General features: G+C 42.3%; 1 protein-coding gene across 5 annotated transcripts in view; it reads left to right on the top strand.

Annotated features, from left to right (window-relative positions):
• LOC140191037 (uncharacterized) overlaps positions 1 to 21,926 on the top strand; it is a 101,825-nt gene that overhangs the window by 12,377 nt on the left and 67,522 nt on the right. For 2 of the 5 annotated variants that reach the window (XM_072248092.1, XM_072248093.1), the window contains exons 1-3: positions 18,091 to 18,373; positions 18,495 to 18,532; positions 19,155 to 19,280. In XM_072248092.1, coding sequence (XP_072104193.1) covers positions 18,273 to 18,373; positions 18,495 to 18,532; positions 19,155 to 19,280 — 265 coding nt within the window. In that variant the 5' untranslated portion in view covers positions 18,091 to 18,272. Of the gene's footprint in view, positions 1 to 18,090; positions 18,374 to 18,494; positions 18,533 to 19,154; positions 19,281 to 21,926 lie in introns of those variants that run through there. The other 3 variants (XM_072248090.1, XM_072248094.1, XM_072248091.1) reach the window with 3 other exon arrangements.

Below are 21,926 nucleotides of genomic sequence, written 5' to 3'. Positions count from 1 at the left end.
TACAAGTATGTTGCCTGGATTGGGGAGCATGCCTTATGAGAATAGGTTGAGTGAACTCAGCCTTTTCTCCTTGAAGCGACGGAGGATGAGAGATGACCTGGTAGAGATGTACAAGATAATAAGAGGCTTTGATCGTGTGGATAGTCAGAGGCTTTTTCCCAGGGCTGAAATAGCTAGCATGAGAGGGCATAGTTTTAAGGTGCTTGGAAGTAGGTACAGAGGAGATGTTAGGGGTAAATTTGCTGCGCAGAGAGTGGTGAGTGTATGGAATGGGCTGTCGGCGGCGGTGGTGGAGGCAGAGACGATAGGGTCTTTTAAGAGACTCCTGGGTTGATACATGGAGCTTAGAAATATAGAGGGCTATGGGTAAGCATAGGTAATTTCTAAGGTAAGGACATGTTCGGCAAAGCTTTGTGGGCCGAAGGGCCTGTATTGTGCTGTAGGTTTTCTATGTTTCTATGTTTCTAATCATAGTAATCAGTCCAACTCAGTAATACTCTTCAGGGAAAGCATTCTGCCATCAAGCGTAGTCCAAGAGACTTCAGACAATAGGATAATTATGAAAATACACTCAGTGGTCACTTTGTTTAGTTACCTCCAGTTCCTAATAAAGTGGCCACTGAGGGTATGTTCGTGGTCTTCTGCTGTGGTCCATCTACTTCAGAGTTTGACATGTTATGCATTCAGAGATGCTCTTCTGCACACCACTGTTGATGTGGTTATTTGAGATACTGTCACCTTCCTGTCAGCTTGAACCAGTCTGGCCATTCCCCTCTGACCTCTCTCATTAACAAGACATTTTGACCCACAGAACTGCTGCTCACTGGATGGTTTTGTTTCTCACTCCATTGTCACCATTCTTTGTATACTCTAGAGACTGTTGTGTGTGAAAATCCCAGCAGATCGGCAGTTTCTGAGATACTCAAACTAATGTCGCCCAGCACCAACAATCATTCCACAGTCAAAGTCACTCAGATTTCATTTCTTCCCAATTCTGATGTTTGGTCTGAATAACAATGGGACCTCTGATCATGTCTGCATGCTTGTATGCATTGAGATGCTGCCACATGTTTGGCTGATTGGATATTAGATGTAACGACCAGGTGTACATGTATTCCGAATAAAGTGGCCACTCTGTGTAAATGCTAGTATTATCTTTAATGTTGACATTTGTCCCTGGAATGGGTTGCCAGGGATGGTAGTGGAGGCAAGTATCATAGGTATCTGTGGAGGCTCTTAAATAGGCCTGTGAATGTGCAGACAACAGAAGGATATGGACACAGTGAAGTAGAAGGAGTAGATAGGTTCTGCATTTAATTATCAGTTTAATTGGCTCAGCATGACATCGTGGTCTGAAGGGCCTGTTCCTATGAAGTACTGTTTCACTTTCTGTGTGCTGTGCTGTGAAACAATAAATCATGTGTTTTGGGGTGAATTTGAGTTTTATCACAGCTATTCCCTAAGCTCTGACTGAACACATCTCAATGCAGATAATCAGTTAAAACTCAGTGGCACAACTTGAAACACTTGGCAAAAAAAATCATTAAACCCAACCAAACATGACAAATAATGTAATATAAATGAGCACATGGTAAACAGTGCCTTAAGATGTGATATAAATTTACTGTAAGTATGTTAGAAAGTACCTTAGACTCTGTATTTTTCATAGGACCTCTCTATTCTGATCCTTATACATGTAACCTTAACTGTAACTTCTACTATCTCACTCTCTCTTGCTCTCTCTCTCTCTTACACATTCTCTGTCTCTCAGTCACTTTCTCTCCCATTTCCTTTCTCTTGCTTTCTCTCTCTCTCTCACACACACCACACTCTCTCTCTCTCTCACTCTCTTTCTGTCTCTCTTTCTCTCTATACAGATGGCCAATTCTGTTTCAGTTATTTTACATGTTATTCTTTAACCAAAATTTAACTTATTTAAGATTGTTTATTGTCATACCAGTACACTAGTGTAAAGGAGAACACAATCGTTATTACTCTGGATCTGATGTAGCATAAAAAAAACATTATAACCATAAAGAACATGATAAAAAAACAATAAATATAAACACATAATTAGCTTTTATACATAGACTGTTCATAGCCAGATGATTTTAGACAGAATTCACCACGCCCAATACTCAAGTTGATCTATCTACAACTCCTAGTGCGTTGCTCCCACTTGCTGTGCCTTGTTTACGTCTAATCAAAAACAACATCTGTGACAATCTAATTGGAAGAACTTTTTGAGCGTACAGTTCAGCTAATTCACATCACACAGTGGAGCAAGCAAGGGGCTGAGCCGTCAGCACATAACCCTACTTCCTTGTGTTCTTCTCAGAATCAGAATCAGGTTTAATATCGCCCGCATATGCCGTGAAAATTGTTAAATTTGCAGCAGCAATACAATGCAATACATGATAAATATAGAAAAAAAGCCAAATTACAGTAGGTATATATACACAGTATGTTTATTAAGTAGTTAGATTAAATAAATAGTGAAAAAACAGAAATTAAAATGCAGTGAGGTAGTGTTCATGGGTTCAATGTTCATTTAGAAATTGGATGGCAGAGGGAAGAAGCTGTTCCTGATTTGCAGAGTGTGTACCTTCAGGCTTCTAAATCTCCTTCCTGATGGTAAGAATGAGAGGAGGGCATGCCCTGGGTGATTGGGGTCCTTAATGATGGACATCACCTTTCTGCAACACTGTACCTCGAATATAACTTGGATACTACAGAGCCTAGAACCCATGATGGAGCTGACTAATTTTACAACTTTGTACAGCTTCTTTTGATCCTGTGCATTAGCACCCCCACCCCCAGTACCAGTTGGTGATGCAGCCAGTCAGAATGCTCTGCATGGTACATCTGTAAAAGTTTTTGAATGTTTTAGGTGACAAACCAAATTTCCTCAAACTCCTAATGAAATATAGCCGCTGCTTTGCCTTCTTTATAGCTGCATCAATATGTTGGGACCAGGTTAGATCCTCAGAGTTACTAACACCCAGGAACTTGAAACTACTTACTTTCTTCACTTCTGATCTCTCTCTGAGGATTGGTTTGTATTTTAAAAACGCAAACAACAGGAATTCTGCAGATGCTGGAAATTCAAGCAACACACATCAAAGTTGCTGGTGAACGCAGCAGGCCAGGCAGCATCTGTAGGAAGAGGTACAGTCGACGTTTCAGGCCGAGACCCTTCGTCAGGAGTAACTGAAGGAAGAGTCTCCCTTCACAGTCCTGACGAAGGGTCTCGGCCTGAAACGTCAACTATACCTCTTCCTAGAGATGCTGCCTGGCCTGCTGCATTCACCAGCAACTTTGATGTGTGTTGATTGTTTTGTATTCCCTTGTCTTACCCTTCCTGAAGTCCATAATCAGCTCTTTAGTCTCACTGAAGTTGAGTGCAAGTTTATTGCCGCAACACCGCTCAACTAGCTGTTATATTTCGCTCCTCTCATCAGCATCTGAAATTCTGCCAACAATGTTTGTATCATCAGCAAAATTTATACCACTTCCATCCTGTTTCTTTGAAATACGAAAGTTGATGTCCTACCACTCAACTTTGGTGGAGAAAAGCTTGAGACCAGTTTTAAAGTTGCTATTAAGTGTTTTTCTGGATATTTATACTTGCAAGTCCTCAAACCACATCAAATGCATTTCTGTTGTAGACATCAGACCTGCAGTCAAACGCTGGAGACAGAAGGGATTGCAAATGTTGGAGTTTGGAACAACATACAAGATACTGGAGGAACTCAGTCAGTCAGGCAGCATCTGTGGAGGAAAATGGATGGGCTGCATTTTTGGGTCAAGACATTTCATCTGGAGTGATGAATGGTCTCGACCCAAAATGTCGACTGTCTGTTTCTCTCTATCGATTTTGCCTGAGCGACTGAGTTCCTGCAGCATTTTGTGTACTACTACAAGTAAAAGTCGTTTCTTCTTGAAGGCTGTGAATTGTAAAGCTCTAAAAGAGATGAGACTGTGATCCATAAAGACTGCCTCACAGGCACTAATAGTACTGGACAACAAACTTTTTCATAAGTGTTGCTTCTTCAGAACTTTTCTTTTGTTTAAGATAGGCCACTCGAAGCTGAATACAAATATAATTTCGGACTACTTGTATCACATAGGAATTTGGAGAAACAAGAAATTAACTTTTATTGAATATAATGCACTTAATTGCATAATGGTGCCGATGCTTTGCAATAGTTTAACTGAGCTAAAATGTTTTGTTGATGATTTTTGTTTGTACTCAGTGCCTGAGGCTTCTCCAACAATGACTGGTAGTCTTTTGGATTGGAAGAAGACAGGCTGTTGGGCAGTTCATCTGTGGACACGGAGGTGGCTCTGCAGTTCCAGTCTGGAAGCGCAGAGTCTAGCACAATGGGGGCACTGGAAGTCCGTTGTTGTAATAATTGTGGCTGCTGTCCTGTGACGCCGCTCACGGTTTTCCATCAGTTTTTGGCAGCACCTGTCTTCAAAACTGGTGTAGGCTTCACAGTACGGGGCTCGCCAGCGGGTTCTGTCAGCAGTCGCAGTTTCTAGTTCCTTTGGCTGGATGTCACAGTAGCGTAGGGTTTCCTTCACAGCGTCTTTGTAGTGCTTGCGTGGACGACCTTGAGGTCTCTTTCCGGTCTCCAGTTCACCATAGAACAGCTAACGAGGCATATGGTGGTCGTCCATTCTAATGACATGTCCCACCCACCGCATCTGGGCTCTGATGATTAGGGACTCAATGCTGGTGGACTCCACGCCATCCAAGACCTCCAGGTTGGAGACACGGTCTTGCCAATGAATGCCAAGGATGGAGCGGAGGGCGCGCATGTGAAATTTCTCCAGTTGTTTGATGTGTCGTTGGTACAGAGTCCACGTCTCACATCCATATAGGAGAGAAGGGATGACCACAGCTCTCTAGACTTTCAGCATTGTGGAGATGCAGACGTTGTGTTAATTGAGCACTCTGGTACGCAGCCTTCCCAAAGCCTGGCTGGCCTTGCTGATCCTGAAGTCAATTTCTTTGTCCAAAGACCCATCTCTCGAGATGATGCTTCCCAAGTATTTGAAGCTGTTTACATTTGTCAGCTGGGTGTTGTCAACAGTGATTTTTGGTTCTATGGGGTTGGTGTTTGGCACAGGCTGGTGAAGTACTTCAGTCTTGTTCAGGCTGATAGTCAGGCCAAAGGACGTAGCAGCATCTGCGAATTTGTTCAGCATCAACTGTAGATCACTGTCTTTGTGCACCTGGAGCTCAGTCATCAGCAAAGAGGGTTTCTTGAATGACTGTATGGAGGCACTTCGTCCATGCGTTCAAGCGGCGAAGGTCAAAGAGAGAGCCGTCCAATCGGTACCTGATGTACACTGCCTCCCTCAGACCTTGGGCAGCACGTGACCACATGCAAGTGAAGAGCAGATTGAACAGGACTGGGGCTAGTACACAGCACTGCTTCACCCCATTGGAAATGGCAAATGCAGCTGACATATCACCACTGCAAAGGACCTGTCCTGTCATTCCGTCGTGGAGCAGCTGAATCATCTTCACGAATTTCCTCAGGCATCTGTAACATCTCAGGATAATCCAGAGAGCCTCCCTGTTTACAGTGTCAAGTCCCTTTGTCAAGTCAATGAAGACAGAGTAAACAACAGGAATTCTGCAGATGCTGGAAATTCAAGCAACACACATCAAAGTTGCTGGTGAATGCAGCAGGCCAGGCAGCATCTGTAGGAAGAGGTGCAGTCGACGTTTCAGGCCGAGACCCTTCGTCAGGACTGACAGAGTAAAGAGGCTTGTTCTGCTTGATGCACTACTCCTGGACTTGCCTCATGGCAAATATCATGTCTACTGTACTCCGTTCTGGCTGAAAGCCACACTGCGCCTCCAGGAGGTTCCTTTCTGAGACAGTGACAAGCCTGTTCAGGAATATGCGGGCAAAGATCTTGCTTGCGATGGACAGCAGTGAGATACCTCTGTAGTTTCTGCAGTCTAATTTGCTTCCCTTGTTTTTGTAGAGAGCCACGATGAGGGCATTCTGGAAGTTGTCGGGCATCTCATCTGTGATCCAGATGTCTTCCAGGATGTCTTGGAATGCCTGTGTGTTTGGGCCTAAAGCTTTGTAGATCTCGGCAGGAATGCCATCCTACCCTGTTACTTTATTTGAGTTCATCTGCGAGATCGCTTTCTTGATCTCATCAGTAGAGGGCGGCAGGTCTGGGTCGTCCAGGACTGGCTGCTGAGGGATCTGCCGTACGACATCAGGATCAACTGTAGACGGCCCATTGAGTAGGTTGGAAAAGTGTTCAACCCAGCGGTTTTTCAGTCCTTCCTGGTCTTTGATCAGGCTCGCCCCATCAGATGACAGCAAGGGGGAGCATCCTGATTTAGAAGGACCACAAGCTCACTTTATGGCGCTGAAGAACTCTCTGGTGGCATGCATGTCTGCATAGCGTTCCACCTGCTCAGCCTTTCTCTGCCACTACTCGTCCTGCATTTCTCGCAGTTCCACCTGTACTTTGGACTGCAGGTGTTTAAACTTGTCTTTCTTTGAGACAGATGACGGATCATTCTGCCAGGCTGCATAGGCCTTGTTCTTGGCCTGAAGGGCTGCTGAAATGGTCTCGTGGTTTTCATCAAACCAGTCTTGATGCACTCAGGTTTTCAGTCCGAGCACAGTTGTTGCAGTCTGCAAAATAACATCTTTGAACTGAGTCCACTTTTCAGAACAGGTTCCCACAAGCAGTGAATTGTTGGAGAGTTTTTTTTTATACTTTATTTTCAAAATTTTCAAAAAAAACAATGAAATCAACAAGAACATACCAGCTCAGACATGTATAAAAATGAAATAAGCAAAAAAAAGAGACATAACATTAGAGGATGCCCATTGTACAAAGTGCTCAAAAATACTAAACATTAAATCTCAAATGAGGGCGGTGAGAAATCAGCTGGGGGGAAATTGTTCATCCACTCCCGGCCTCATCCAGGTAGGCAAGAAATGGATCCCAGATAGCTGAAAAGTTTTTAGTTGAATTGGTTCTCAAGAACCTAAGTTTCTCCATCTGTATGACTGAGATCATTTTGGCAACAATCATTCCCAGCATCAGAGACTGTTGTATGGCTGCAGGGAAACAAATAGTAGATTGCGAGCAGCCAAATACAGCGAGACCAGCTTCCAAGGGGTTCCAAGGCATTCTTTTATAGGCCTTTGAGTACCAGTCGAATATTTTGGACCAAAATCCAGTCAGTAATGGGCAAAACTAAAAGGTGTGTGACAGCGTGGCTTCCGTCCCTTGGCATCTATCACACATTGGTGACACAGAAGGGTAACTCCTGTGCAATCTAAGTTTAGAGTAATGGAGATGGTGGACAACTTTAAACTGGATCAGCTGGTGCCTGTTGTTAGCAGAGCAAGCCTGTATCGTAGACAAACACTTATCCCAGGCAGCTTCAGATAATTCATGCCCAACTCCTCTCTCCAGGAGTCTCTAATCTTCACAGTAAATGCTACAGTGCAATTATCAAACAAACATACAGACGTAGAAACGAGATGCCTGGAGTCAGGAGAGTTCTTTAAAATATCAAAAAACATATGTTTCCCTGGAAGGATTTCAAAATTACAAATCTTTGATTGAATGTAGTGTCTAATTTGTAAGTAACGAAAAAAGTGCGAATGAGGCAGCTCAAATTTCTCTTTCAGCAGACTAAATGTTGCAAACCGTCCCTCTATGTACAGGTCTTCAATAGAAACTAGACACTTCTCTCTCCAAGCATGGTAGGTTTTATCTGACCATGAGGGTAGAAAGGAGTGATTGAAACAGACTGGTGTTTGTACAGAGGTCTCTGGTAAATTCAGAACACTCCTAACCTGATTTAGAATTCTGATGGAATTTTTCAAAACAAAACTCAAACTTTTTTAAGTCCCAGGCTTCTCTAACTTAGAGAACAGCATGGCTGGCAAGGAGGAATTGACAACAGGGCTAGACTCCATACATAGCCACAAGGGAGCCCCAGGGACCAGGTTATCCGGAGCCCCCTTTTGCCAAAACATTAAAGTCCTAGCGTTGACAGCCCAATAATAGTGTCTAAATACAGGTAATCCCAGCCCTCCTTCAGACTTGGGCTTTTGTAAATGAATTTTTGAAATCCTGTGATTCTTACAAACCCCATTTCCAGAAAAGTTGGGATATTTTTCAAAATGCAATAAAAACAAAAATCTGTGATACGTTAATTCACGTGAACCTTTATTTAACTGACAAAAGTACAAAGAAAAGATTTTCAACAGTTCTACTGACCAACTTAATTGTATTTTGTAAACATACACAAATTTAGACTTTGATGGCTGCAACACACTCAACAAAAGTTGAGACAGAGGCATGTTTACCATTGTGTTACATCACCTTTCCTTTTAATAACTCTTTTTAATCATTTTGGAACAGAGGATACCAATTGTAGTAGATTTGCAATTGGAAATTTTCTCCATTCTTGCTTGATATAAGACTTCAGCTGCTCAACTGTCCGTGGTCTCCGTTGTCTGATTCTCCTCTTCATGATGTGCCATACATTTTAAATAGGAGATAGATCTGGACTGGCAGCAGGCCAGTCAAGCACACGCACTCTGTGTCTACAAAGCCACGCTGTTGTAGCCCACGCAGAATGTGGTCTGGCATTGTCCTGCTGAAATAAGCATGGACGTCCCGGGAAGAGACGTCGCCTTGATGGCAACATATGTCTCTCTAAAATCCTAATATATGCCTCAGAGTCAATGGTACCTTCACATACATGCAACTCACCCATGCCGTGGGCACTGATGCACCCCCATACCATCACAGATGCTGGCTTTTGCACCTTTCGCTGATAACAATCTGCATGGTCGTTTTCATCTTTGGCATGGAGAACTGGACGCCCGTTTTATCCAAAAACTAGCTGAAATGTGGACTCATCTGACCACAGCACACGGTTCCACAGTCTTTTGGTCCACCTGAGATGAGCTCGGGCCCAGGGAACTCACCGGCGTTTCTGCATAGAGTTGATGTATGGCTTGCTCCTTGCGTAATACAGTTTCAATTTGCATTTCTGGATGCAGCGACGGACTGTGTTGAGTGACAATGGTTTTCCGAAGTACTCCCGAGCCCAGGTGGCTATAATTGTCACAGAAGCATGACAGTTTCTAAGGTAGTGCTTCCTGAGGGCTCGAAGATCACGCAAATTCAACAGTGGTTTCTGACCTTGTCCTTTACGCACTGAGATGTCTCTGAATTCTCTGAATCTTTTCACAATATTATGTACTGTAGATATTGAAATACCTAAATTCTCTGCAATCTTGCATTGAGCAATGTTCCTTTTGAACTAACAATTGTCCCACGAATTTTGGCACAAAGGGGTGCCACGACCCATCCTTGCTTGCAAAGACTGAGCCTTTGATGGACGCTACTTTTACACCCAGTCATGATACCTCACCTGCTACCAATTAGCCTGCTTAATGTGGAGTCTTCCAAACCGGTGTTACTTGAATATTCTGTGCACTTTTCAATCTTATTTTAACTCTGTCCCAACTTTTGTTGAGTGTGTTGCAGCCATTAAATTCTAAATTTGTGTATATTTATAAAATACAATTAAGTTGGTCAGTAAAACTATTGAAAATTTTTTCTTTGTACTTTTATCAGTTAAATAAAGGTTCACATGAATTAACATATCACAGATTTTTGGTTTTATTACATTCTGGAAAATATCCCAACTTTTCTGGAAATGGGGTTTGTAAATTCCAGATATAAGACAATATTATGGAGTCCAATTCTTTAAAGAAAGCTGATGTAAGAAAAATGGGGAGATTTTGACAAAGATAGAGAAACCTAGGAAGGGAGAGTTTTTCATTAAGTACATCTTGAAAACGTTGGACTTGACCGGGTCTTGCAGTCTGCCGATGTTGACTGACACTCTGACTGTCTTTGGTTGCTTACGACGCAAAGGGGCTATGTGAAGGTTGAGGACCAACTGAACCAGCCTGTGATCTGTCCAACACTCGGCACCTCGCATGGCCCGGGTGATGGTGACATCTTGAAGGTCACACTGCTGTACTATAACATAGTCGAATAGGTGCCAATGTTTGGACCTGGAATGCATCCAGGTTGTTTTGTACAAGTCTGAACATCGTGTTAGTGATGCACAGGTTGTGCTCGGCACACTCACTCAGAAGCAGCAGGCCATTACTGTTTAGTTTTCCCATCCCATGTCTCCCAAGGACTCCGTCCCAGTTGTCGCTGTCTGTCCCCACCCTAGCGTTAAAGCTGCCCAAAATGACGAGTTTGTCGCTGGCGGGGGTTATCTGAATAGTCTGGTCCAAGTCCTGTAGAAACTTTCCTTGTCTTTGTCTGGACTCACAAGGGTTGGTGTTTAGACACTGACAATGATGATATACCGGGACCTGTTGAGAGAAAAGTGGAACTTCATGATACGTTCACTTATTCCAGTGGGTGGAGTAGGGATGTTCTTCAGCAGAGCAGTTTTGATTGCAAAACCTGCTCCATGGATCCTGTCGTCAGTCTGTGGTTTCCCTTTCCAAAAGAACGTATATCCACTCACTGCTTCCTGTAATGAACCCTCGTCTGCAAGGCCGGTCTCACTGAGTGCGGCGATGTCAATGTGGCAAAGGTGAAGTTCAGCCGCTATGAGTGCTGTTCGTCTTTCAGGCCTTGCCACCTTGTCTCTATCCAGCAAGGTGTGGATGTTCCAGGCTCCAAATATGAGCTTTCTTTGATTTGTTTTTCTTGATGCATGTCGACCGCTAAGGAGATGATCCACCAGCCGCAGTTAGCTAGCCAGATGTTGTGGGGCAGGCAATGTTTAGGGTACCTTTTCTAACCCCCTCCCTCATGCGAGGGTGGGCAGTGCTGTCCTAAAAAGGGCTGCCCAATCGCCCTGCATGCTGCTGGACATCTCTGCTGCCCCGGGTACAGAGACAAATGACCACTGGTCCAAAGGCTGCCTATGTGCAGGTTTGTGACTACAACTGCCAGTGGTCGTCTCCACCTGTTGCTTCCCCACTCCGCCACCGCCGCAGGGCTTGACTAGTTGGGTTTGGACTGAGATGAATCACACAACAGAAACCTGTGTGTGATGGAGTTTTAAGTGGAACAACCGTTGCACGGGGGCAATCCCTCTCGGCAGAAGAGACCTTGATCCAGTGGCACGGATAACCGTTACAGCTGGAGACCTCTCCTGCTGCAGTGGATGACCAGGACGTCTAAGTGCCTTGTTGTGCTCTTAGCGCTCCACAACGCCTGCTGGGCCTGCCTTCTTGACCTTTGGACCATTAATTGGTCTCCTCCGCTCAATCTGCCAGGGCCAGACTTCACACGCTGGGATAGACAGATCCTCTACCTCACCAAGGATCGAGGACCCGTCGGCTACCCTCACCTGGTTTGGCCCGTCTGCCGAGACGGTTTACTGGGGTGTGGCAGCTGCGTGTGTTACAGCTACTTGGAGCCACAGGTGAGAGCTGAGTGCCAGTTGGGGACCAAAGGTGGACAAGCTGCCCTGAAAAGGGCACAGCAGGCCCCCCCACCAGAGGTGCTACCCCTCCCTAGACACCCCATATACCCCTCCAACAATAATCAGCCAGCATTGATACATTCCAGTTGCCCTGATACCGTTTCTCAATATCCTGGTGAAACCTTTCACCGTGCTCGCTATTTAGTGCCAGGATTTGCAAGTAAGAAGTCTAAGTGGGAATGCAGAAAATCAATCTTCAATGACATGTTGCACTTCAGGGTTCTGTACGCTTGAAGCATGTTTTCAATCAGCCACACGCATTTTGATGCTCTGTAGTTGCCAAGAAAGTGAAAACAGAGTCAATGAAGGGAAAGGTGCTTTTCATGTGACTTTATAGCTCCAGTGACCCAGGTTCAATGCTGACCCCTGGTCTGTCTGGAGTTTACACATTCTCCTTGGGACTGTGGAGACTATTGCTTTCTTTCCACTACTTATTTGTTTTTTAAATCCATTTCCTACTTCATTTTTTTTGTAATTTATTTTTTATTGAATTTCATCATCAAACAAACATTTCCATAAGATATATTTCAGATACTGTACATATATGTCATATAATCATATTTGTCACAAATCTCCACATAATATTTATCTGAGGTATACACTTATAGAAAGGAGAGGAAAGAAAGAACAATCGAAAGAAGGAAACTATGTACATAGTAGGGAGTGATCTTTTATTTTACAACATATTCATTGACTTGTGAGAATAAAATCAGGCCTATGAGGTGTTATGTAGTTAAACCATTTTTTCCAGCATGAATAAAATTGTTCCAACTTATGATTAACAGATGCTGTTATCTTCTCCATTTTGTAAATGTCCATTGTAATTTCCATCCATACATTTAGAGTTGGGCTCTCCTGTGATAACCATTTCTGGTAAGAGTCTTTTTACCAGCCACCAGCAGTACATTCATTAAATATTTATCTCTTTTCCACCATTCTTGAGGTATATACCCAAAGTATATGGTCTTACTCTCGAAGGGTATTTCACATTTAAAGATGTCTTGTAGGACATTATGTATCCTACTCCAATAGTCTTTGATAACGGGGCATTCCCAGAAAATATGATAATGGTTTACATTTTGATTTCCACAATTTTTCCAGCAAACAGGGAGATTACTATCATAATGGGATTTCTGAGAGGGTGTAATAAAATATCTTATCAAGTTTTTCCACCCGAACTCCCTCCATTTCTGTGAACTGGTACACTTCCATTGATACCTCCATATTATTGTCCACTCTTCCTCAGATATTATTATCCCTCCTTCCTTCTTCCATTTTGTTTCGATGTATGAAGTTGAATGTGTTTTAAGATTTGACAAACCCTTATACACACTTGAAATTATCTTACTACCGTTGTCTGAAGTATATGCTTTTCTAAACAGCTCTATCAGACATGCACTTGCCTTGGTTACATTTTTAACTGTCGTATTAACATACTGTCGCATCTGTAAATACTGGTAAGAGTCTTGTTTTTCTAACAAGTGTTACTCTTTGAGCATTTCAAAACTGAACAGTGTTCCTTCTTTCATTATATTGCAAATAGCTGTTATTCCTTTAGTTGTCCAGTCCTTAAATCTAGCATCCAGTTTATTCGGCGTAAAATCCGAGTCATATGCACACCATTTAAAAATTGCAATGTCTCTCTCCAGTTTATATTCTTTCATAATAGTTTTCCATATTTTAAGAGTCCACTTCACCCACAGGTTGTCAATATTATTTATGTAACTTTGTAGGTTGTTATCAGCCAAAATTGCCTGTATGGGGATGGAAAGTATCCTCTCCTCAATGTTTTTCCATTGAGCGTCATATGATGGGTTGCACCAGCATATCACAGCTCTCAACTGTGCTGCAAAATAATAATCTCTAAGAGAAGGTAGGCCCCAACCCCCCTTTTCCTTGGCTAATTGCAAAGTTTTGAGATGAACCCTAGGTCTTTTATCTTGCCATATATATCTTGATAGCATCGTGTTCCATTCATTGAATTGATTTTGGTTAATCTCTACTGGAAGGGTCTGAAAGAGATCTACTGGTCTGGGCAATATATTCATTTTAATAGATTCTATCCTTGAACTGAGACCAAGAAAAGGGATTAGGTTCCACCTTGTTATATCTTCCTTAATTTTTTTATATATTGGCTGATAATTGCATTCTGATAATTTAGCCAAATCTTTTGGCTTAATGATGCCCAAGTATATCTACTTTCAATTTCTCTTGGCAGGCTATAGTTATATGAAAGTAGTTGGGTTTTATCTATGTTGATCTTGTATCCTGATAATTGGCCATACTGTTCAAAGGATTGCATCAATTTAGGTAAAGGGTCTGTTGGTTGCCCTAGATAGATCAAAATGTCATCCTCATAACAGGCCAATTTATGCTCTGTCCCTTTAATAGTAATTCCCCTGATATCTCCATTTTGTCTGATGTAATGAGCTAATGGTTCCAGATTTAATGCGAAGAGTAGCGGTGGCCATGCACAACCCCGTCTCGTGCTCCTTTCTAGGGTAAAACTATTAGATAACTATCCACTGATTTTAATCCTGGTAGTAGGATTGCCGTATACTGCCTGTATAGGTTTAATAATTGAGTCATGTAGACCAAATCTATGTAAAACTCTATAGAGAAAATTCCAATTAACCGAATCAAATGCCTTTTCAGCGTCCACGCTTATCACTATTGCTTCAATTTAATTTTTTTATATGATCCATAATGTGAAGTGTCCTTTGTATATTGTCTTGTGTTTGGCGTTGTTGTATGAAACCTGTCTGATCATTATGTATCAGTGTGGGTAGTAACTCTTCTAATCATTTGGCCATGATGGAGGTAAATATTCTATAATCCACATTAAGAACAGATATTGGTCTAAATGACCCACATTCCATTTTATCCTTGCCTTCTTTCGGTATAGCTGAGATTATCACCTCCTTCCAGCTGGGTGGCATTTGTGCCTTTCCCAGGGCCCAGTTCAGTGTGGGAAGTAAAACAGGGATTAACTCACTTCTAAACTCTTTATACCACTCTGCCGTATATCCATCTGATCCGGGTGACTTGCTTAATTTAAGCCTACCAATTGCAGTTTTTAGTTCAGCTTCAGTTATGTCAGCAATCATCTTTTTATTTTGTTCTTTGCTTAAAGTGGGTAACTCTAAAGAATGCATGAAGGTGTCAACTTGGGTTAAGTTTCCCCCTGTAACTTTGGAGTGTAGAGTTTTGTAAAACATTTCAAAAGCTTCATGAATTTCACTTAGCTTATTTTTTTATCACTTTTGTTCTTGAATCCCTAATTCTATGAATTGTATTTTCTGCTATTTTTTTTTATCAGTTTCCATGCCAGTATTTTCATAGATTTAGATCCACTTTCGTAGTGTCTCTGTTTCAGAAACATTGAATTTTTTCTAATTTCTTGTGTAGCCTAACTACTAATTTCATTCCTAATTTTTTTAATTTCCTCTAGAATATCCTGTGCCGAACTCAATTTGTGTTTTTCTTCCAGTTCCTTTAGCTTATTTTGTAATTCCTCTAATGTTCTACTCCTTTTTTTTCCTTATATGAAGATATCGCTATAATTTTCCCTCTTAAGACAGCCTTCAGAGTATCCCATAGAATGGGAGGTGAAACCTCTCTATTATCATTAAATTCTAAGTAAAGACCAATTTCTTTTTAATTTGTTCCTTAAAATAGGGATCATTGAGTAGACTTGAATTTAGTTTCCAAATAGTATTCTTTGGTTGTAGGTCAAAATCAATAGATAAATATATAGGTGCATGGTCACTTACATATATTGTCCCAATTCCACAGGTGATTACTTTGTCTCTATCTTTTCCAAAAGTTATGAAATAGTCTATTCTTGTATATACAGAATGGTGGGCAGAATAGTGAGTGTAATCCCTTCTGTCGGGGAAAAGGTCCCTCCATATATCAATTGGTCCAATATCCTCAAAAAGAGTGTTAACTTTCTTATGTAAGGACTTTGTTTCATAAGTTTTCCTATTGGAAGAGTCTAGCTTTGGTTGTAATTGTAAATTTAAGTCTCCCCCACATATCAAGAGACCGTCTGTTTCTGTTACCATAATATTAGTAATTTTCTGGAAAAAGCTAATATCACTTCCTGGGGGTGCGTATATATTCAATAAAGTAACTGGACTTCCATCTATATTCCCCCTTACCAGAATAGATCTGCCCTCCGTATCTCCCATTTCAAATACTTTTTCAAAATTTAGCTTACTTGAGATGAGAATAGCAACTCCTCTTCTATGTCCTGATTTATATGAGGAGAAAAACAAATTAGTGAAGCCCATTCTCTTTAATTTTCCATGCTGATTATCACTTGTGGGTGTTATCACAAGTGAGTTTCCTGCAAATATACTACACGGGCTTGTTCTTTTTTAATTTTTGATAGAATTTGACTGCGCTTGACTGGATTCAACAGCCCATTGACATTACAAGAAATTAATTTTACTTTGTCCTTAGCCATGTGTATTTATGTTAGTATATCATTGAAATTTGCAGAATATAACTTCATCGATCTACTCACTGAACAAATAAGAGCCAAGAAACACGAATAATATAACAAAGAGAAGGAAGGTGTGATTCCAAGGCTGGGGCCTCTAGATGACCCTGGGTTGGGCTAGAAGAAAAGTCTAGCCGTGGGGGATAGTCCCTCCTACCTGTGGGTTGAGGGCCCCCATTGCAGTACCTATAAAATTATTTTAAAAAAACACTACGTTCATTACACAGAAATGATTTCCCTGTGTATTCCTCCCATGTATGTGTTCTCATTTAGGTGGGGAAAAAGGAATGAATAAATGATTTTTTGAAAAAATGAGTAATATAAAAACCACATTATAACACGTATTTCTCAAGATAGGTATATCACCGTCTATTTTTGCTTCCGTTTAGTTTATCAGCACTTTTAAAGTTAAGCCAAACCTTATGGCTCTTCTGGAGGAGGTGAGGGTTGTCTTCGGAGAACTCACAGTTTCTTCCTAATGTCTTTTTCTCATCCTGCTCCCTTCCCCTGCTTTCTCAGTTCTCTTACTATTTTATCGTGTTACTTAGCAGTTCGGGGTAACTACTCAGCCAGACTTTCCCTTGGTTTGACCACGCTAAAAGGACAGTCCTCTGTTGTTCATGTCTGTAGTCGCCTCTTCCACCGTCTGGTACAGTCGCATCCCTTCTTGGTAAAATACCCTCAGTTTAGCAGGGTACGGGGTTTGGAATTTAATCTTTTCTTCCTTTAATATTCGTTTCGCTTCGGAATATTCCTTCCGTTTCTGTAGGACCATGGGGGGGAGGGGGTAATCATGATCGAAGTATATTAACTTCCCGTTCCAAAACACCCTCTTCTTACCCCAAGCCCTTCGTAGAATCTCCGGCTTGCTCTTGAATCGAAGAAATTTAAGTACTTTTGAGCGCGGTTTACTTTGTCTGTCTCCGGGAGGCTGTGGGACGAGCGAACGATGCGCCTTTTCTATTTCCATCTCCACATTCGGGGGTATCTTCAGCGCCTCTCGCAGCAGCTTGTCTACAAAGTCCATCATCGACACTCCCTCCGCTCCTTTGGGAACATTATAAATCCTGACATTTTCCCGTCCCGATCTTCCCTCCTGGTCAAACAATTTACTTCCCTGTTGATTTAATATTTTTATCGTCTTACTTAGTATCTGTTCCACATTTTGCACGCGATCTTCCACCTTCTCAGTTCGAGCCTCTGCCACCGCTATTTTCTGATTGATGTTGGCGAGCTCTGACTTTATATCATTGAGTTGTCGTTTTATATCCTGTTGGACTTCCCTTATCTCTTCCAGAATCTTCTTCATATTTCCCTCTTCGCCCGCACGAGACCCCGCGTCAGCCTCGCGGCCGCGCGCACGTGTAGGGGAGCCGCGCGCACGAGGCCCCGCGTCAGCCTCGCGGCCGCGCACACGTGTAGGAGAGCCGCGCGCACGAGACCCCGCGTCAGCCTCGCGGCCGCGCGCACGTATAAGAGAGCTGTGCGCTGCCCCTCTCTCTTCCTCAGGCTCCGCGGTGATGCTTTTTTATCTCCATTCTTTCTCCCCATTCTTGCCCCCCTTATCACTTCAGATATGTTCGAAAGATCTTAGATTTGATGGATTAACCAGACATCCCACCTCTCCCGCATATTAATAGGGGCTCTCTGATGCCCGCAAATCATATACAATATCACGGGAATCAATTTTTTTTGAGAGCGAGCGAGAGAAAGGCAAGAGAGAGCGAGAGAGAGATAGATGGCAGAGTGTTCCAAACAAAATATAAAACGTACGTCACCCCAGACTATCTTAAAGTGTACCCCTGCCTAAGAGGGGTCAAAATAATGACAGTGTTGCTCGCTGCACTGTTTGCAACAGTGACTTTTCTATTGCCCATGGTGGGTTAAGACTGTAAAAGACATGTTGAGGTGAGTTTAACAGGTGTCATTCGTTCATTAGCATAGCTAACGTTATTTAAACTAGCTGGCTAGCTGCTAAGGAGCTACTCTATTGCAGACATTCCACCTCTCCCGGAAGTCTCCCACAAATTGATGATGCTACCTCCCTGAAATGAGTTTTTGCGGGGTGGGATGTCTGGATTAACGCGGCAAAATATCAGTTTTTCCAGTTGATTGAAGCTGCCATTCTGAACGATGACGTCACCGGAACCCCTCTATTTCCTACTTCAACTCGCTGTTTGAGTATTGCACTGTACTACTGCCTCCAAACAACAAATTTCACTACATATGTCAACATATGTCAGTGATAACAAACATGGTTCTGATACCCTGTGGGTTTCCACTGGATGCTCCGGTTTCCTCCCAATTTCCGAAAGATGTGCCAGGAAGTAAGTTAACTGGCTTCTGTCAATTGTCCCCTGTGTGTAAGTGGATGGTACATTGATAGGGAATGTGAGGGAGAATGCTTGACACAACTGAATTCCTTCAACATCTCATATGTTGTTCCAGATTCCAGCTCCGGACATCATTGATGTCTGTCTCCAGAGGTAAGTCAACAGAGGCAGACCTCAGCCCTTGGGTTTGCAAATCAGTGAGACTGGATTTTGAGGCTTGATGTTCAGTGATTGGCATGTTCCAGGATTGATGTCGAGAACTGAGGCCCAAAGACAAATCAGAAGTCCAGATTTCGAGGTCCATTGCCCAAAGACGTGTCTGCGAACCTCTCCAAGTCCGCTGGAGAGATCAAAGCCCTGTGTTTGCTGGCCCTAGTCTGTGTTCTTTTGAGGCTGGAGCTGGAGGCCTACCCTCGGGTTAAAGGACAGTGTATGTGCGTAGGTGAGAGCGAGGGACGGGGATGACTTTTGCCGTTATTGTTTTGTTGTGTTCTGAGTTGTTCAGCTGAGCATTGTGGGCATGCTATGCTGGCACTGGAATGGGTGGCAACACTTGAAGGCCAACTCTGGTTGATAATAGAAATGACACTTTTCACTGTATGTTTCAATTTACACATGATGAATAGACTAGAATCTTGAATCTTGGATCACTGAGGTCACAGATCATAAAGCAAGCTCCCTTGGTATCAGGAGTCCTGTCCATGACAAAATTATAGACTTACTTGGTAAACATTATCATATTACACTTCAATCAGTTGTCTCCTTTCTTTTAAAGGTTGGAGAAGAGAAGTTACTTGTGGAGGCTGGACCATTCTCTGTGGAAGAGCCTGCATCATCTACTCCATTGTGGCCATCATTTTCCTCATCACACTGTTCTTGCTCATTTCCTGCCTTGCATACGGTAAGTTCTTCAAAGCAAGAAGAAGTCTTGTACTGATGGAGCCAATTCCACATTACCAGTGACGCCAACATGTGCAGATTAAGATCCCACAAGGGGATAATTGGAATGATAATTCCATTCTAACGGTGTTGGTTGAGGGTTAGGGATAGAGAATTTCCCTGTTCTCCTGTGAAATTTGTCATGTATTGTGAGGTAGTTAAGATGTCAGGTGACAGTTATGCCACTGATAGGGCTGCACTCCCTTATTACTACACTCTCTTGTAATGTAGTAAGGATCAAGTATCAACTTTTCATCATATACAGTTGCGTGAGTTAGGAATGTGCTCTGGTCTGTTGGTCAGGTAGTGACGTGCAATAAAAAAGAACAAGGTTCAACAATTATAAAGAAAGAAATAATTATATAAAAATAGTTAAAGGTTAAAATACAGGTATAGAATAAAATGTGCATAAATACATAAATACCAATATGTATTTACAATGTAAACAGCATGATAAAATGTGGCTTAAAGTACACCACAGCAAATTCCTAACAGATGGAAATGTATATAGTCAATAAAGTTGATTCTTGATCCTAGATTCACACAGTATGGTAACTGCCCACCATGTCTATACCAACCGATAGATAGCTTCCATTTGGGACAGCATGATGACATAATGGTTAGCACAATGCTTTACAATACCAGTGACCCGAGTTCAATTCTCACCACTGTCTGTAAGGAGTTTGTATGTTCTCTGCATGACCATGTAGGCTTCCTCTGGGTGCTCCAATTTCTGTCCACAGTCCAAAGACGTACCGGTTGGTAGGTTGTTGTAAATTGTCCCCTAATTAGGTTAAATGAGGGAATGCTGGGCGGCACGGCTCAGAAGGCTGGAATGGCCTATTCCACGTTGTATCTCAACATATAAATATTAAGCCCAGCTTTCGGTACCTAGCCAATAGTCTCATATACCTAGACAATTCAGTTGCTCAACTAGATACAGTATTTCTTGAATGCTGTCAGTGACTCTGCTTCCACCACTCTCTCAGGTAGTGTGTTCCAGGTATTCACCACACTCTGGATGACAGAAGTTCTTCCCTCAGATTGCACAGTAGGGTAGCGGTCAGTGTGACACTATGACAGTGCCAGTGATTCAGGCTCAATTCTACCGCTGTCTGTAAAGAGATTTACATTCTCCCCATGGCCATGTAGGTTTCCTCCAGGTTCTCCAGTTTCCTCCCACATTCCAAAGGTGTACAGGTTAGTTCAGATGGATGTAACTGGGTGGCTCTGGCTGACAGGAGGGCTTGTTACCATGCTATGCCTCTACATAAACAAATATATCTCCCAGATCTCTGTTTGTGTCTTCCTTTTGGAAGTCTGCTCACAAATTTCTATTGTCTCTTCTCATTCTTCCTAACATGATATTTCCTGTTTCTCAGCATTGTACTTTATCTGCTACTCATTCATCATTTCACCATCCATCTACAGTTGAAGTCAGAAGTTTACATACACCTTAGCCAAATACATTTAAACTCAGTTTTTCACAATTCCTGACATTTAATCCTAGAAAACATTCCCTGTCTTAGGTCAATTAGGATCACTACTTCATTTTAAGAATGTGAAATGTCAGAATAATAGTAGAGAGAATGATTTATTTCAGATTTTATTTCTTTCATCACTTTCCCAGTGGGTCAGAAGTTTACATACACCTTGTTAGTATTTGGTAGCATTGCCTTTAAATTGTTTAACTGGAGTCAAACATTTTGGGTAGCCTTCTACCAGCTTCTCACAGTAAGTTGCTGGAATTTTGTTCCATTCCTCCAGACAGAACTGGTGTAACTGAGTCAGGTTTGTAGGCCTCCTTGCTCGCACACGCTTTTTCAGTTCTGTCCACAAATCTTCTGTCAGATTGAGGTCAGAAAATGATGTCAAGTCTGGTTCATCCTTGGGAGCAAATTCCAAACGCCTGAAGGTACCACGTTCATCTGTACAAACAATAGTATGCAAGTATAAACATCATGGGACCACGCAGCCGTTATACCGCTCAGGAACGAGACACATTCTGTCTCCTAGAGATGAACGTACTTTGGCGCGAAAACTGCAAATCAATCCCAGAACAACAGCAAAGGACCTTGTGAAGATGCTGGAGGAAACAGGCAGACAAGTATCTATATCCACAGTAAAACGAGTCCTATATTGACAAAACCTGGAAGGCTGCTCAGCAAGGAAGAAGCCACTGCTCCAAAACCACCATTAAAAAAGCCAGACTACAGTTTGCAAGTGCACATGGGGACAAAGATCTTACTTTTTGGAGGAATGTCCTCTGGTCTGATGAAACAAAAATTGAACTGTTTGGCCATAATGATCATCGTTACGGTTTGGAGGAAAAAGGGTGAGTCTTGCAAGCCAAAGAACACCATCCCAATCATGAAGCATGGGGGTGGCAGCATCATGTTGTGGGGGTGCTTTGCTGCAGGAGGGACTGGTGCACTTCACAAAATAGATGGCATCATGAGGAAGGAAAATTATGTGGATATATTGAAGCAACATCTCAAGACATCAGCCAAGAAGTTAAAGCTCAGTCGCAAATGGGTCTTCCAAATAGACAATGACCCCAAATATACCTCCCAAGTTATGGCAAAATTGCTCAAGGACAACAAAGTCA

Source organism: Mobula birostris, chromosome 32 (genome assembly GCF_030028105.1).
Source record: "Mobula birostris isolate sMobBir1 chromosome 32, sMobBir1.hap1, whole genome shotgun sequence".
NCBI lineage: Eukaryota > Metazoa > Chordata > Chondrichthyes > Myliobatiformes > Myliobatidae > Mobula > Mobula birostris.
This window is presented reverse-complemented; position numbering and strand designations above follow the sequence as displayed.